This window comes from Hippoglossus stenolepis, chromosome 19 (genome assembly GCF_022539355.2).
Source record: "Hippoglossus stenolepis isolate QCI-W04-F060 chromosome 19, HSTE1.2, whole genome shotgun sequence".
In the NCBI taxonomy this organism is placed as follows: Eukaryota; Metazoa; Chordata; class Actinopteri; order Pleuronectiformes; family Pleuronectidae; genus Hippoglossus; species Hippoglossus stenolepis.
This window is the reverse complement of record NC_061501.1, coordinates 19,451,332-19,469,239: the sequence shown is the minus strand read 5'-3', so window position 1 is coordinate 19,469,239 and position 17,908 is coordinate 19,451,332. Positions and strand designations below refer to the sequence as shown.

General features: G+C 43.8%; 1 protein-coding gene, 1 long non-coding RNA gene and 1 pseudogene across 3 annotated transcripts; all 3 read left to right on the top strand.

Annotated features, from left to right (window-relative positions):
* Nucleotides 1-1,732: 1,732 nt before the first annotated feature.
* Nucleotides 1,733-5,680, top strand: LOC124851169 (NACHT, LRR and PYD domains-containing protein 12-like; the record flags this gene model as incomplete). The annotated part of the gene is made up of 7 exons (XM_047337940.1): nt 1,733-2,730; nt 3,266-3,439; nt 3,535-3,586; nt 4,351-4,490; nt 4,869-5,042; nt 5,422-5,539; nt 5,642-5,680. Coding segments are annotated over 7 exons (1,695 nt in total), but the record flags the coding sequence as incomplete, so codon positions are not given.
* Nucleotides 5,681-10,599: 4,919 nt separating this feature from the next.
* LOC124851151 lies at nt 10,600-12,336 on the top strand. 2 transcript variants are annotated; one of them, XR_007032228.1, is made up of 4 exons: nt 10,600-11,007; nt 11,486-11,623; nt 11,724-11,843; nt 12,285-12,336. It is a non-coding gene; the product is annotated as an uncharacterized LOC124851151 (long non-coding RNA). The 2 variants fall into 2 exon arrangements; XR_007032227.1 differs by having other exon boundaries at nt 11,439-11,623.
* Nucleotides 12,337-13,505: 1,169 nt separating this feature from the next.
* LOC124851150 lies at nt 13,506-16,458 on the top strand (annotated as a pseudogene).
* Nucleotides 16,459-17,908: the final 1,450 nt, after the last annotated feature.

The window sequence follows — 17,908 nt, the reverse complement described above, 5'->3', positions numbered from 1 at the left end:
CAGAGTCTCCAGTGTTCAGCTGTGTGTCTCTGAAGAGTGACCGGTCCAAGGATCGTCCTCCAAACTTCAGTAATGAACCTGGACCCTCACACACAGAGTAAGAGACTGTTTCTACTGTGACCTGCTCTGAAGAGCATTAGGACACAGCTTCATTGAAGTTGGTGACTAATCTCTCAGAATCACTCAAAGAGCTCAGACCTCCACCAAGAACCAACACGCTCCTTATGAAACCACTTTGAGATTCACTAGGGACTCATTTTGATTTGGATCTGCACCAAATTCCACACACTGGTAAACATCAGTCCTCTGAACATGTCTGTGAAAGAGGAACCCCCCCCCCGATCTGGTTCACAGACCACAACCTTCCACCAAGTCGTTTTTTATAATCCCACTAACGAACCAACCAACACACAAACATACTGGGTGAAAACAAAACCTCCTTGACAGAAGTAATGACAACCTGTGACTGTGACATGTGAGTTATCAGGAAATGTCTTCACAGGGAGAGGAAGAGGAGTCATGTTTCTGAGGAGGAGCAGTCGTCCTGCTGTGCTTCGTGTCAGGACGTCCTGAAGGATCCAGTCTCCACCAGCTGTGGACACTGGTTCTGCAGACAGTGCATCACCTCATACTGGGACCAGTCTGGCTCTTCAGGAGACTCCTCCTGTCCCCAGTGTGGAAAAAGATCCAGAACAGGAGCTGGAGCTCAGACAGACGGTCAGAGCAGCACTGTACATGTGTCTGCTGATGTCTTCACTTCTGACAACAGCACATGTTGTTTTATTTTGTTCCTTCATACAGCATCAACATTTAACATCGTTAGAAAAGCACAAAGTTAAAAAGCTTTTATTTTCTGTAGTTTTTCTGTATCTGATGAAAACAATCAGCAGATTCTCAGATTCTCTGTCTCTGACATTGTTTCTTGTCTTTCAGCAGATCGTGGTCTGCAGGAGGTTTTAGATGAACATAAGCTCAGTGTGAGGAGGAGATGTGAACATGTGGCTGAAGGAGCTGATGAAACAGGAAGTAGAACCCTCCTCAACAGGATCTACACTGAGCTCTACATCACAGAGGGACAGAGTGAAGAGGTTAATACTCAACATGAGGTGAGGCAGCTTGAGACGGCTTCCAAGATGAAGAGCCTCCACGACACTCCCATCAAGTGCCACGACATCTTTAAAGCCTCAACTGACCAGCAGAGCAGCATCAGAGTCGTCCTGACCAACGGCGTCGCTGGCGTTGGAAAAACCTTCTCGGTGCAGAAGTTCGCTCTGGACTGGGCAGAGGGTTTAGAAAACCAAGATGTGGGTCTGCTGACTGTGCTTTCGTTCAGGGAGCTGAACCTGGTGAAAGACCAGCAGCACAGTCTTCTCACGCTGCTCCGTGTTTTCCATCCAGCGTTACAGAAGCTCACGGCCGAGACGCTGCTGTCTGTAAACCTTTGTTCATCTTTGACGGCCTGGATGAAAGCAGACTTTCTCTGGACTTCAACCACAGGGAGCTTGTGTCTGATGTCACACAGAGGTCATCAGTCAACGTGCTGCTGACAAACCTCATCCGGGGGAATCTGCTTCCCTCGGCTCTCGTCTGGATAACCTCCAGACCTGCGGCGGCCAATCAGATCCCTCCTGCATGTGTCGACAGGGTCACAGAAGTACGAGGCTTCACTGACGCCCAGAAGGAGGAGTACTTCAGGAGGAGATTCAGTGATGAAGAGCTGTGCAGCAGAATCATCTCACACATCAAGACGTCCAGGAGCCTCCACATCATGTGTCAAATCCCAGTCTTCTGCTGGATCAGTGCTACAGTTCTGGAGCACATGTTGACCACAGACCAGAGAGGAGAGCTGCCCAAGACCCTGACTGACCTGTACTCACACTTCCTGCTGGTTCAGACAAAGAGGAAGAACAACAAGTACGGTGAGGGACATGAGACGACTCCACAGCAGCTGACGGAGGCTGACAGGGACGTTCTTTTGAAGCTGGGGAGGCTGGCGCTCAAACATCTGAAGGAAGGAAACATCATGTTCTACCAAGAAGACCTGGAGCGGTGTGGTCTTAATGTCACAGATGCCTCGGTGTACTCAGGAGTTTGTACTGAGATCTTCAGAAGAGAGTGTGTGATCTTCCAGAAATCAGTCTACTGCTTTGTTCATCTGAGCGTTCAGGAGTTTCTGGCTGCAGTCTACATGTTTCACCGTTACACACTCAACACAGAAGAACTCAACAACTTCTTGGGAACACATGGGGACACAGACAGTACCTTCTCCCTGGATGACCTCCTGAAGAGAACCATGAAGAAATCCCTCACCAGTACAAATGGTCATCTGGACCTGTTTGTTCGCTTCCTTCACGGCCTCAGTCTGGAGTCCAACCAGAGAGTCTTAGGAGGCCTGCTGGGTCAGACAGAGAACAATCCAGAGATCATCCAGAGAATCATCAACAACCTGAAGGAGATGCAGAGTGATGACATTTCTCCTGACAGAAGCATCAACATCTTCCACTGTCTGACTGAGATGAACGACCACTCAGTTCATCAGCAGATGAAACAGTTCCTGACGTCAGAGAACAAATCAGAGGAGAAACTCTCTGAGATCCACTGCTCAGCTCTGGCCTACATGCTGCAGATGTCAGAGGAGGTTCTGGATGAGTTGGAACTGGAGGAGTTCAACACATCACCCCAGGGTCGACGGAGACTGATCCCAGCTGTGAGGAACTGCAGGAAGGCTCGGTGAGTCCAGACATGATCAGTAACATGTTCAATCACTGGAGATGAGTCGTTCTTCAAATACACTCAGTGTTAAATGGTTGTCATTGTTTTGGGCAGCATGGTGTTGCAGTGGTCAACACTGTTAGTGCAGCCTTTCTGTGAGGAGGAGGTTCTCCTGGTGTCTGCAGGGTTTTCTCTGGGTTCTCCAGCTTCCTCCACAAACCCAAAGACGTGTAGATCGAGATCTAATCAGTTTTTCTTTGAGTCCAACTGGTCAAAATGTGAAGAAATCCCCTAAAGACAGACTTGAGACTTCAAGAGGCCATGAACATGTTGTGTGACCTTGACCTTTGACCTTTGACCACCTGAATCTAATGAGTTCCTCTGTCAGTCTGAATGAACGCTTGAACCAAATCTGAAAGGATTCTCTTGAGGAGTTTTTAACATGTTCATGAGGCAAAGAGGGGATTTACCAGGGTGAGGGTCACATGATCACGTTTTGTATGAATGTTGTGTTTTCTGATTTTATTCTAACAGATATTTTCTTTAATTACAGACTCTGTGGTTGTGAACTCTCAGAAACTCACTGTGAAGTCGTGGCCTCAGCTCTGAAGTCAGACCCCTCACATCTGAGAGAACTGAATCTGAGTAAGAACAACCTGCTGGACTCAGGAGTGAAGCTGCTGTGTTCTGGACTGGAGAGTCCAAACTGTCGACTGGAGACTCTGAGGTCCTTAAATCCTTGTTCACTTTTCAGACTTTCTTTCTTATTGGGTCATTATTTATTTAAATTGTCTCAGTTCTGCTCTGCTCACTGTCCCTCAGTCATCTGTCACTCACCCAGCCTGTCAGTCACGTCCACCTCATCAACTCCATTCACCTGCACTCACCTGCTCCTGATCACTAAGAAAGTGTCAGTAAATAACATGTGGACTGAGGCCGAGCACTCGTCCTCCTCAGGTTTTCAAAATAAGACACATTCTTATTGAACACGTTGGCGATCCACAACAACAGGAGGACACATTCAAATATTCATATTTCTTTATCCAGGTTGGAGAGATGCTATCTGTCAGAGATCAGCTGTTCTTCTCTGGCTTCAGCTCTGCGGTCAAACCTCTCTCATCTGAGAGAACTGGGTCTGAGTCTAAACAACGACCTGCAGGACTCAGGAGTGAAGGAGCTGTGTGGTTTTCTACAGAGTCCAACCTGTCGACTGGAGACTCTGAGGTCAGTTCACTGACTGACTTTTGTAGATCTCATATCTATAATACAGCATTTATACACAATTCATGTTATGTAATTCTAATTTAACATAATTCCTCTTCATACATAACGTGAATTCATTCATTAATTAATCTGTGACATTTTAAATATTCAGCTACTTGTTAAAACACTGAGTTTAGTTCTGGATTTCCTAAACTGATCTGCAGGACAGAGACCGGGTCCAAATAATCTATTTGTACTGAATCAGGACTCGTTTTTAGTCCAACATGTCTGATTTCATATTTATCTTCCATGTTATGAGTCTGTGCTGACATGAATATGTGTCTGTTATTTTCACACATGAACTCAGTTTAATTTACAGTTAAGTTTTATTCTTTATCCAGGTTGGAGAGCTGCAGACTGTCAGAGATCAGCTGTTCTTCTCTGGCTTCAGCTCTGAGGTCAAACCCCTCTCATCTGAGAGGACTGGATCTGAGTAAAAACAACCTGCAGGACTCAGGAGTGAAGGAGCTGTGTGGTTTTCTACAGAGTCCAACCTGTCGACTGGAGACTCTGAGGTCAGTTCACTGACTGACTTTTGTAGATCTCATATCTATAAAACAGCATTTATACACAATTATCTCATTTAATTCTAATTTAACATAATTCCTCTTCATACATAACTTGAATCTATTCATTAATTAATTTGTGACATTTTAAATAATCAGCTACTTGTTAAAACACTGAGTTTAGTTCTGGATTTCCTAAACTGATCTGCAGGACAGAGACCGGGTCCAAATAATCTATTTGTACTGAATCAGGACTCGTTTTTAGTCCAACATGTCTGATTTCATATTTATCTTCCATGTTATGAGTCTGTGTGACATGAATATGTGTCTGTTATTTTCACACATGAACTCAGTTTAATTCACAGTTAAGTTTTATTCTTTATCCAGGTTGAGTCTCTGCAGACTGTCAGAGATCAGCTGTTCTTCTCTGGCTTCAGCTCTGAGGTCAAACCCCTCTCATCTGAGAGAACTGGATCTGAGCTACAACGACCTGCAGGACTCAGGAGTGAAGGAGCTGTGTGGTTTTCTACAGAGTCCAACCTGTCGACTGGAGACTCTGAGGTCAGTTCACTGACTGACTTTTGTAGATCTCATATCTATAATACAGCATTTATACACAATTTATCTAATTTAATTCTAATTTAACATAATTCCTCTTCATACATAACTTGAATTCATTCATTAATTAATCTGTGACATTTTAAATATTCAGCTACTTGTTAAAACACTGAGTTTAGTTCTGGATTCCCTAAACTGATCTGCAGGACAGAGACCGGGTCCAAATAATCTATTTTACTGAATCAGGACTCGTTTTTAGTCCAACATGTCTGATTTCATATTTATCTTCCATGTTATGAGTCGGTGCTGACATGAATATGTGTCTGTTATTTTCACACATGAACTCAGTTTAATTTACAGTTAAGTTTTATTCTTTATTCAGGTTGGAGGGCTGCAGTCTGTCAGAGATCAGCTGTTCTTCTCTGGCTTCAGCTCTGAGGTCAAACCCCTCTCATCTGAGAGAACTGGGTCTGAGTGTAAACAACCTGCAGGACTCAGGAGTGAAGGAGCTGTGTGGTTTTCTACAGAGTCCAACCTGTCGACTGGAGACTCTGAGGTCAGTTCACTGACTGACTTTTGTAGATCTCATATCTATAATACAGCATTTATTTCACAATTTATGTTATGTAATTCTAATTTAACATAATTCCTCTTCATACATAACGTGAATTAATTCATTAATTAATCTGTGATATTTTAAATATTCAGCTACTTGTTAAAACACTGAGTTTAGTTCTGGATTTCCTAAACTGATCTGCAGGACAGAGACCGGGTCCAAATAATCTATTTGTACTGAATCAGGACTCGTTTTTAGTCCAACATGTCTGATTTCATATTTATCTTCCATGTTATGAGTCTGTGCTGACATGAATATGTGTCTGTTATTTTCACACATGAACTCAGTTTAATTTACAGTTAAGTTTTATTCTTTATTCAGGTTGGAGGACTGCAGACTGTCAGAGATCAGCTGTTCTTCTCTGGCTTCAGCTCTGAGGTCAGACCCCTCTCATCTGAGAGAACTGGATCTGACTAGAAACAACCTGCAGGACTCAGGAGTGAAGGAGCTGCTTGATCTGGAGCAGAGTCCAACCTGTCGACTGGAGACTCTGAGGTCAGTAGATGGTTGGAGTCAGTCCACGCTGCTTTCATCAGTATGTTACTAAACACAGTCAGTATCACAGATCCAGGGTCTGTGCTACCAAGCAGGATTTGTGGTTATCAGGTTAACTTCAGGTTTAGTTTTTCAGTCCTACGACTCGTCCACTTCTTAACGAGGTAAATCACCATGGTAACTTCTGATGAACGGCTAACCTGCTCCAGGTTAAGTTGGAGATCAACCCGTATTGAAGCTCCGCCCACTGACCACAGTGACTCTCCACTGTTGTGTGGTGCACACTCTCCTTAAAGGGACGGATAAGGGAAGTTTAAATCAACGTCTGGTTGGTTCAGTTGATCTCTAACTCACCCAGAACATCTCAATCTCTCCAGACTCATCCTGTCACCAAAACACCAGATGCACTCAGTCAGCTTCCTGAAGATAGGTCCATGTGTTTCTATTGAGGAGTGATGTCAGAGGTGTCCACCACAATGTGTCCTCAGAGACAGTGAGACAGTGTGTGTCCTCAGAGACAGTGAGACAGTGTGTGTCCTCAGAGACAGTGTGTGTGTCCTCAGAGACAGTGAGACAGTGTGTGTCCTCAGAGTCAGTGAGACAGTGTGTGTCCTCAGAGACAGTGTGTGTCTTCCACTCGTCTTGTTAGTAAACAACAGATTCAGATCTCATTAATTAACCTCCTCGCCCTCCAAGCTCTACCAACCCTTCAAGCAGCGACTCGATGTCCTGCTTGAAAACTTCAATCGGCAACTGAGCTACACAGCTCAACAGAATCACTAAGGCGGGAGCCACAAACCAGCCGACGACTTCACAGAACTGCGAACTGCACAGCAACTCTTTTTCCCCTTTCCACGGACGGGTAACACAACTGGGCTTAATAATTATACTAGGCTAAGCAAGACTGTTTATTCGATTCTGTGTGATGTTTATAAGTTTGATTTATGTTGCTGTGATATTGTGGTTACAAGTTATTGAGAAAGTTAATGTTAGTTATGCTCTTCAGTCCTTCCGTGCATGCATCTAGTAACTTTCTCTAATTTGGCACCAACACAGACACACGCATAACTCTTCACCTAATGAGCTCTGACCCCCGCTACATGTCGTAAAGATTCCAATAGGGGGGGAAGGGTGTTATCTTCAAAGTGGCCAGCCGCCATTTTGGAAGCACATAGACACACACATGCATACTCACATACCTATTTTTGTTTAGTAAGTACACCGTTAGTGATTTGTGTTTTTTATACTTTATTATATTCATAAGAAATGTTTTTCTTTCACAAATGTTTTTTCATTAATGTTGCATAAGTGAATTTTGCCAACCTCTACACTGTCAAGAACTCCATATCCTTCAACTTAGCTAACTATCTATATGGTAATTTTGGTTAGAGTTATTTATTTAATTGTTAATCAGAGTTCCAAATTTGTAGTTAGTACTTTTATGAGACTTAATCAATAAATTGGCTATATTTTCCTTTCCTTTGAAGGGTGGTGCCCCGAGGTAACTTTAATCAATTAAAGTTATTATTTAATATTAATAATAGAATATTAATATTTAATATTTTATTTTGATAACCAAATTTATTGAATGCCGAAAGGCACACCATTTTATGGTATCACGTTTAATGCATTATGGCACAACATCAACACACAGTGAAACATGTCTTCACCTGTAACAGCAGTAAATCCACCTCTCAGGTGTCCACTCTGCACTTTGACATGCAGAGGAAACACACTTAGCTCTTAGCGTGTTCATTCCAACACGTGAACATGAAGCAGAGAGGAAGCTGCTCCACCTCTGAACAGGACTGGAGTCCCTGCTGCTCTTTCTACTGGATGTGCTGCATCACTGACTCACAGCTGATGAAGAGTCTCTGTAACACTGATGTCTTCTTCTCTCAACAGATGGGAGGGGTCTTTGTGGAGCAGAGTGTGAAGAGGACAGTGTGTGTGGACGGAGGCTGAGCTGTGTCCTGAGGATCCAGAGGCTGAAGCAGCAGCAGCTTGTGTGTAGAGCGGCTCTGACTGGGCCTTGTTGCTGGGAGGCAGAGTGGAGACAGAGCTCCAGAGGAATCAGAGGAGGTTGTTGTAATATGTAACTTCACCACTAGATGGCCCTCGCTACCGATTGTGTTTATTCACATGAAGAATGTGTTTATTGAAATGACACAACACAAGCAGAATATATAACCCCTCTATAAAGAGTCACATATATGTGTTTAAGTTTCCTTTATTCTGTCCCACCTTTGTCCCTCAGTCTGTCTCCATGTGTGTAGAACCACATTCTGTTTGTTTATGAGCTGAAAGTTCCTGGATTCACGTCACAAATTGATTTAGTTCAACACAAAGTTCAACACAATCAAATCACTTTGAGTTTAAAATCAGAGTTTTGTCTTTGACACAAAAGATCAAAACTTTTTAAGTTCAAACACACAATGAGCAGAAGAAGAATCTGATCTAATCTTCATCTGTTTCACAAGACGTTCATTAACTACATGGTTTTAGGTTAGTTTAAGTTTAGGTTAGTTTCAGTTTAGTTAAGTTTAAGTTTTGGTTAGTTTAAGTTTGTGTTCAGCTCAGGTTCAGGTTACATTTAACCTCTTTCTCTCCCTCAACGCATGTTTGAGGTAAACCGGAGCAGAGTGAGACATCTGTCTAACTTACAACCATTTCTGAAATGAGAATATTTATTTGTGTTATTTGTTCTTAAAGAGTTTCGAGGCTTCAGCAGCAGAGGAGTGAGAAGAGAAAAGAGTTTTTATCTGATGATTGACAAAGAGAAAACTACAGGATATCACAAGACTTAGTGGAAATGAGGACGGGAAAGTGTCTCCGTCTGATTTCTGTCTTTAAGAGACGAGTTGGAGAGTGGGGGTGCAAGGAGGAATTAGAGATAATAACAGTTTAAAGATGTCTCACGTTGAATCATTGATTGATCCTGAGTTTTGTTCATGTTCAGGTGAGTGTAGTTTAGTTGTTGACCTCTGATATAAAAGTTCAGGCGACGCAGCTTCGGTTGAAATACAGGAACTAACACACTGTGTCTTTTTGTTTCTCAGATCAAATACTTTTGTGTTTTTAACGATGAATCACAGTTTTCAGGTCGTTGTCTCCTCCAGACAGTGACAGTTTCTGGAGTGTGAACAGACTGTGTGAGGACGTCCGGCCTCCAGGTTTCCGTACGTCGCAGAGTATTTTGATACACGGCTCCCGTCTACGTTCTGGACAGAAATATTTGACTCTTGTACTTGTATGTGTCCAGTACATCCAAGTGTTTTCTGGCTCTGTTGTCTTGCTGTGTGGATTTGCATCCCAGTCTTGTACTGAGTAAAACCTGCGTCAGCCATGAGACGTCATTTTAGCCGGAGAGTCTTTTGCCTTTTGTATGTTTGATTATTTCATAAATACTCGATGCAGTAGAATATAATTTACTGAGTATTCACATGTTAACTGTGTTGGTTTTTGATGGCATTTTAGAAAAACTTTTATTTTCCTGCATTAAGCTTCTTTTTCTTCTAATGTCACCAGTGTTAAGTTTTTGATTTAGTGTGTGTGATGACGGATTATACTAAGTTTATTTACATTTTATTTCAAATGATATATCGCTCAGTTATGTTCTTTTCCATACGATTATTGCCGTGTTACATATGTAAGAAATAAAGACGATTTGTCACCAGAGATGTGATTCTTCTTCAGAACGAGTCTGAAACGGTGAATCAGAGCACAACGAATACTGATCATGTTTTCATCAGGTTATATTTATTTCTCTTTAAATGCACATGGTGTTATTTCCAAACCACCACTCTCACAACCAGTCCAGAGCGGAGCTGTGGCCGGAAAAGTGTAACGTAGATAATAGATGAACAAATAAAGTTCCTTAGATGTTTGACTTTTTAATCGTGAATTACTTTTCTGTGAGTGTTTGTGACGTCACGCATCACAAGGAACAAAGTTGTGAATGAGCCGTGAGCAGCTGCTACATTACGTGTGGATCCTCCTGCTCCTCGTTCAGATGATCACTCCGAGGCTCTGATGGAGACGCCTCGTCCATCTTTATCTACAGTCCAGTGCTCGAACACGTTGTTCTGACGTCTCTATGTTCACATCAATGACTGGATAAACATGGACGACACGACTGGATACGACTGCTGTCATCTAGCACTGGTGACGTCATGTATACGCCCACCTGACCAATCAGGAGTCAGTCTCAGCTGTCAATCATCACGTCTCAGCCTGTTTTTATATCATCAAATAACTGATTCAAACCAAACTGATCAGAAACACTTGAACAAACATCAGTGACATGAGAACGACCTGAAATGACAGAAACCATCTTTGACAAACATTTATTTAACGTTTACTTTGAGTTTTTACTTTAGTCCATGTCCCATCGACTAACATGGAGGAGGAGGGGTTTATGACCTATACTGCAGCCGGCCACTAGGGGGCGATCCAGATGTTTTGGCTTCACGTCCCTGTGGGAGCCGTCAAATCACTTTACATTTAAATCGTCTCCTATGTTTGAAAAAAGCTGCTCTGGCGTAGTTTAGATTTTTTACTCTGATTTTATAACTTTCTCTCCTGTGACGGCAAAATTAATGTCCTGTGAAATTAGTAAATGCCTTTAAACCAATCAAGTGAAGGATGCATTCATTACTCAGCCAATCAGGAGCAGCTTTCACTAAAGCTGCAGTGAGATCGGACCAGGAAGAGGAGGAGTTTACACACACAGGAAACTGGACTTTGAACTGGGTGGTTTCACGAGTGAACTGGTTCAACAGGGAGGAGGAGCCTGAGAACAGGGAAGTGTCAGACTCCATTTTCACCTGGATGAGCAGAAGGAAGAAAAGTGAGCAGGTGAGTGTGAACACAACTTTCTGAAAGTTTTACTGTCACACTCTCACACCTGCTGTTAACATCCGTCTGCTGATCACACCACTCTAAGTTGGTCAGTTCACACCTGGTGACAGACGTGGTTTCATGTGATCGGATCCCCAGAGACAGATGTGAACAGCAGGTCTGGAACAAAGAGCCTTCAAAGGACTAATTCACAGAGTTAACTCACAGTTTCACTTTGTATCTTCATCACATCTGTTCATCAAGTGTTTAATAACAGAACGTGTTTTCACAATCATACGTTACAGTCACCTGTGTGTGTGTGTGTGTGTGTGTGTGTGTGTGTGTGTGTGTGTGTGTGTGTGTGTGTGTGTGTGTGTGTGTGTGTGTGTGTGTGTGTGTGTGTGTGTGTGTGTCCTTGCTTGGTATTTTTGGGTGTGTTTCTTGAACAGACTGGTTTGTCCTGATTCCTGTGAGCTCACAGTGTTTTTCCTCTCAGACTGAAGATGAGTGGTTATGAGGAGGAAGAGGAGGACAGAGCAGAGTCTCCAGGGTTCAGCTGTGTGTCTCTGAAGAGTGACAAGTCCATGAATCCTCCTCTACTCTTCAGTAATGAACCTGGACCCTCACACACAAAGTAAGAGACCTGCTACAAACATGTGAACCTCCAAACTGAATCCTCAGAGAATGAACCAGTGAATGATGTGTTCTGAATAAAAACATGTTTGTGTTTGCAGAGGTCAGGACCACAGACTGAGAGCCGAGTCTCCAGGGTCCAGCTGTGAGTCTCTGAAGAGTGACATGTCCATAGATCAGCCTCTGTTGTTCAGTAAAGAACCTGGACCCTCACACACAGAGTAAGAGACTGTTTCTACTGTGACCTGCTCTGAAGAGGATTTAGTTTCCTCTAGTGTGGCCCCTGCATTAGGACACAGCTTCATTGAAGTTGGTGACTAATCTCTCAGAATCACTCAAAGAGCTCAGACCTCCACCAAGAACCAACACGCTCCTTATGAAACCACTTTGAGATTCACTAGAGACTCGTTTTGATTTGGATCTGCACCAGATTCCACACACTGGTAAACATCAGTCCTCTGAACATGTCTGTGAAAGAGGAACCCCCGATCTGGTTCACAGACCACAACCTTCCACCAAGTTTACTGGTAATCTGTTGTTTTTATAATCCCACTAACGAACCAACCAACACACAAACATACTGGTGAAAACAAAACCTCCTTGACAGAAGTAATGACAACCTGTGACTGGGACATGTGAGTTATCAGGAAATGTCTTCACAGAGAGAGGAAGAGGAGCCATGTTTCTGAGGAGGAGCAGTCGTCCTGCTGTGCTTCGTGTCAGGACGTCCTGAAGGATCCAGTCTCCACCAGCTGTGGACACTGGTTCTGCAGACAGTGCATCACCTCATACTGGGACCAGTCTGGCTCTTCAGGAGACTCCTCCTGTCCCCAGTGTGGAAAAAGATCCCGAACAGGAGCTGGAGCTCAGACAGCCGGTCAGAGCAGCACTGTACATGTGTCTGCTGATGTCTTCACTTCTGACAACAGCACATGTGGTTTTATTTTGTTCCTTCATACAGCATCAACATTTAACATCGTTATAAAAGCACAAAGTTAAAAAGCTTTTATTTTCTGTAGTTTTTCTGTATCTGATGAAAACAATCAGCAGATTCTCAGATTCTCTGTCTCTGACATTGTTTCTTGTCTTTCAGCAGATCGTGGTCTGCAGGAGGTTTCAGATGAACATAAGCTCAGTCTGAGGAGGAGATGTGAACATGTGACTGAAGGAACTGATGAAACAGGAAGTAGAACCCTCCTCAACAGGATCTACACTGAGCTCTACATCACAGAGGGACAGAGTGAAGAGGTTAATACTCAACATGAGGTGAGGCAGCTTGAGACGGCTTCCAAGAGGAAGAGCTCTCCGACACTCCCATCAAGTGCCACGACATCTTTAAAGCCTCAACTGACCAGCAGAGCAGCATCAGAGTCGTCCTGACCAACGGCGTCGCTGGCGTTGGAAAAACCTTCTCGGTGCAGAAGTTCGCTCTGGACTGGGCAGAGGGTTTAGAAAACCAAGATGTGGGTCTGCTGACTGTGCTTTCGTTCAGGGAGCTGAACCTGGTGAAAGACCAGCAGCACAGTCTTCTCACGCTGCTCCGTGTTTTCCATCCAGCGTTACAGAAGCTCACGGCAGAGACGCTCGCTGTCTGTAAACCTTTGTTCATCTTTGACGGCCTGGATGAAAGCAGACTTCCTCTGGACTTCAACCACAGGGAGCTTGTGTCTGATGTCACACAGAGGTCATCAGTCAACGTGCTGCTGACAAACCTCATCCAGGGAATCTGCTTCCTCGGCTCGCCTGGATAACCTCCAGACCTGCGGCGGCCAATCAGATCCCTCCTGCATGTGTTGACAGAGTCACAGAAGTACGAGGCTTCACTGACGCCCAGAAGGAGGAGTTACTGGAGGAGATTCAGTGATGAAGAGCTGTGCAGCAGAATCATCTCACACATCAAGACGTCCAGGAGCCTCCACATCATGTGTCAAATCCCAGTCTTCTGCTGGATCAGTGCTACAGTTCTGGAGCACATGTTGACCACAGACCAGAGAGGAGAGCTGCCCAAGACCCTGACTGACCTGTACTCACACTTCCTGCTGGTTCAGACAAAGAGGAAGAACAACAAGTACGGTGAGGGACATGAGACGACTCCACAGCAGCTGACGGAGGCTGACAGGGACGTTCTTCTGAAGCTGGGGAGGCTGGCGCTTAAACATCTGGAGGAAGGAAACATCATGTTCTACCAAGAAGACCTGGAGCGGTGTGGTCTTAATGTCACAGAGGCCTCGGTGTACTCAGGAGTTTGTACTGAGATCTTCAGAAGAGAGTGTGTGATCTTCCAGAAATCAGTCTACTGCTTTGTTCATCTGAGCGTTCAGGAGTTTCTGGCTGCAGTCTACATGTTTCACCGTTACACACTCCACACAGAAGAACTCAACAACTTCTTGGGAACACATGGGGACACAGACAGTACCTTCTCCCTGTATGACCTCCTGAAGAGAACCATGGAGAAATCCTCACCAGTACAAATGGTCATCTGGACCTGTTTGTTCGCTTCCTTCACGCCTCAGTCTGGAGTCCAACCAGAGAGTCTTAGGAGGCCTGCTGGGTCGGACAGGAACAATCCAAAGATCATCCAGAGAATCATCAACAACCTGAAGAAGATGAAGAGTGAGGACCTTTCTCCTGACAGAAGCATCAACATCTTCCACTGTCTGACTGAGATGAACGACCACTCAGTTCATCAGCAGATGCAACAGTTCCTGACGTCAGAGAACAAATCAAAGGAGAAACTCTCTGAGATCCACTGCTCAGCTCTGGCCTACATGCTGCAGATGTCAGAGGAGGTTCTGGATGAGTTGGACCTGAAGAAGTTCAAAACATCAAAACAGGGTCAACTGAGACTGATCCCAGCTGTGAGGAACTGCAGGAAGGCTCGGTGAGTCCATTCAATCAGGTGTGTGTGTGTGTGTGTGTGTGTGTGTGTGTGTGTGTGTGTGTGTGTGTGTGTGTGTGTGTGTGTGTGTGTGTGTGTGTGTGTGTGTGTGTGTGTGTGTGTGTGTGTGTGTGTGTGTGTGTGTTTCTCCCACCCTGCGTTTGTACGCCACCACCAACCAGTGCAGTGTCCGTCCCTCCAGGTTCCTGACATGTTGCATTCACAAATATGAGGTCACTGTGACCTTTGACCTTTGACCACTGAAATCTAATCAGTTTCTCTTTGAGTCCAACTGGTCAAAATGTGAAGAACCCCTAAAGACAGACTTGAGACTTCAAGAAGCCATGAACATGTTGTGTGACCTTGACCTTTGACCTCTGACCACCTGAATCTAATGAGTTCCTCTGTCAGTCTGAATGAACGCTTGAACCAAATCTGAAAGGATTCTCTTGAGGAGTTTTAACATGTTCATGAGGCAAGAGGGATTTACCAGGGTGAGGTCACATGATCACGTTTTGTATGAATGTTGTGTTTTCTGATTTTATTCTAACAGATATTTTCTTTAATTACAGACTCCGTGGTTGTGAACTCTCAGAGACTCAGTGTGAAGTCGTGGCCTCAGCTCTGAAGTCAGACCCCTCAGATCTGAGAGAACTGGATCTGAGTAACAACGAGCTGCAGGATTCAGGAGTGAAGCTGCTGTGTTCTGGACTGGAGAGTCCAAACTGTCGACTGGAGACTCTGAGGTCCTTAAATCCTTCTTCACTTTTCAGACTTTCTTTCTTATTGGGTCATTATTTATTTAAATTGTCTCAGTTCTGCTCTGCTCACTGTCCCTCAGTCATCTGTCCCTCACCCAGCCTGTCAGTCACGTCCACCTCATCAGCTCCATTCACCTGCACTCACCTGCTCCTGATCACTAAGAAAGTGTCAGTAAATAACATGTGGACTGAGGCCGAGCACTCGTCCTCCTCAGGTTTTCAAAATAAGACACATTCTTATTGAAACACGTTGGACAGTTGATAAGTATAGAAACAAACAGGAAGTGACTGTCAGGAGCCATCCCTACTTTAAACAGTGTTTAATTACACAAACCTGCTCAGTGACCAACACACAGAGAAGAAGCTGATGAATGAAACAATGGTCCAACATGTCTGATCTGATATTTATCTTCAGGTCACAGACTGGACTGAGGTCAGCAGCATGTTGAGAGTCTGTGTTGACATGATGACGATCCACAACAACAGGAGGACACATTCTAATATTCATATTTCTTTATCCAGGTTGAAGAGCTGCAGACTGTCAGAGATCAGCTGTTCTTCTCTGGCTTCAGCTCTGAGGTCAAACCCCTCTCATCTGAGAGAACTGGATCTGAGTAACAACGACCTGCAGGACTCAGGAGTGAAGGAGCTGTGTGGTTTTCTACAGAGTCCAACCTGTCGACTGGAGACTCTGAGGTCAGACATCATGTTTTAATGTTAAAGGTTCAGTGTGTAGAATGTAGTGACATCTAGTGGTGAAGTCTCATGTTGCAGCTAAATATATAGTATGGAAATATAAAGTATGGAAATATAAAGTATTTAAATATAAAGACATTCACCTGCTCTATTCTCACATGGACTCACTCAGAAACTTTATTAGGAGGCTGCAGGAAAAGTTCCAGAAAATGTCCAGAACAACTTGACTCAGGCTTCAGGTCTGAAAACAGAGACAGTGATGTTTAGTCAAAGTCCTTTATTTCCACACATGAACTCAGTTTAATTTACAGTTAAGTTTTATTCTTTATCCAGGTTGAAGGGCTGCAGACTGTCAGAGATCAGCTGTTCTTCTCTGGCTTCAGCTCTGAGGTCAAACCCTCTCATCTGAGAGAACTGGATCTGAGTAGAAACAAAGACCTGCAGGACTCAGGAGTGAAGGAGCTGTGTGGTTTTCTAAAGAGTCCAACCTGTCGACTGGAGACTCTGAGGTCAGTTCACTGACTGACTTTTGTAGATCTCATATCTATAAAACAGCATTTATACACAATTATCTCATTTAATTCTAATTTAACATAATTCCTCTTCATACATAACTTGAATCCATTCATTAATTAATCTGTGACATTTTAAATATTCAGCTACTTGTTAAAACACTGAGTTTAGTTCTGGATTTCCTAAACTGATCTGCTGGACAGAGACCGGGTCCAAATAATCTATTTTTCCTGAATCAGGACTCGTTTTTAGTCCAACATGTCTGATTTCATATTTATCTTCCATGTTATGAGTCTGTGCTGACATGAATATGTGTCTGTTATTTTCACACATGAACTCAGTTTAATTTACAGTTAAGTTGTATTCTTTATCCAGGTTGTGGAGCTGCAGACTGTCAGAGATCAGCTGTTCTTCTCTGGCTTCAGCTCTGAGGTCAAACCCCTCTCATCTGAGAGAACTGGGTCTGAGTAACAACCTCCTGCAGGACTCAGGAGTGAAGGAGCTGTGTGGTTTTCTACAGAGTCCAACCTGTCGACTGGAGACTCTGAGGTCAGTTCACTGACTGACTTTTGTAGATCTCATATCTATAAAACAGCATTTCTACACAATTTATCATTTAATCCTAATTTAACATAATTCCTCTTCATACAGAACTTGAATCCATTCATTAATTAATCTGTGACATTTTAAATATTCAGCTACTTGTTAAAACACTGAGTTTAGTTCTGGATTTCCTAAACTGATCTGCAGGACAGAGACCGGGTCCAAATAATCTATTTTTCCTGAATCAGGACTCGTTTTTAGTCCAACATGTCTGATTTCATATTCATCTTCCATGTTATGAGTCTGTGCTGACATGAATATGTGTCTGTTATTTTCACACATGAACTCAGTTTAATTTACAGTTCAGTTTTATTCTTTATCCAGGTTGGAGGGCTGCAGTCTGTCAGAGATCAGCTGTTCTTCTGTGGCTTCAGCTCTGAGGTCAGGCCCCTCTCATCTGAGAGAACTGGATCTGAGTGACAGCAACCTGCAGGACTCAGGAGTGAAGGAGCTGCTTGATCTGGAGCAGAGTCCAACCTGTCGACTGGAGACTCTGAGGTCAGTAGATGGTTGGAGTCAGTCCACGCTGCTTTCATCAGTATGTTACTAAACACAGTCAGTATCACAGATCCAGGGTCTGTGCTACCAAGCAGGATTTGTGGTTATCAGGTTAACTTCAGGTTTAGTTTTTCAGTCTCAAACTCGTCCACTTCTTAACGAGGTAAATCACCATGGTAACTTCTGATGAACGGCTAACCTGCTCCAGGTTAAGTTGGAGATCAACCCGTATCAAAGCTCCGCCCACTGACCACAGTGACTCTCCACTGTTGTGTGGTGCACACTCTCCTTAAAGGGACGGATAAGGGAAGTTTAAATCAACGTCTGGTTGGTTCAG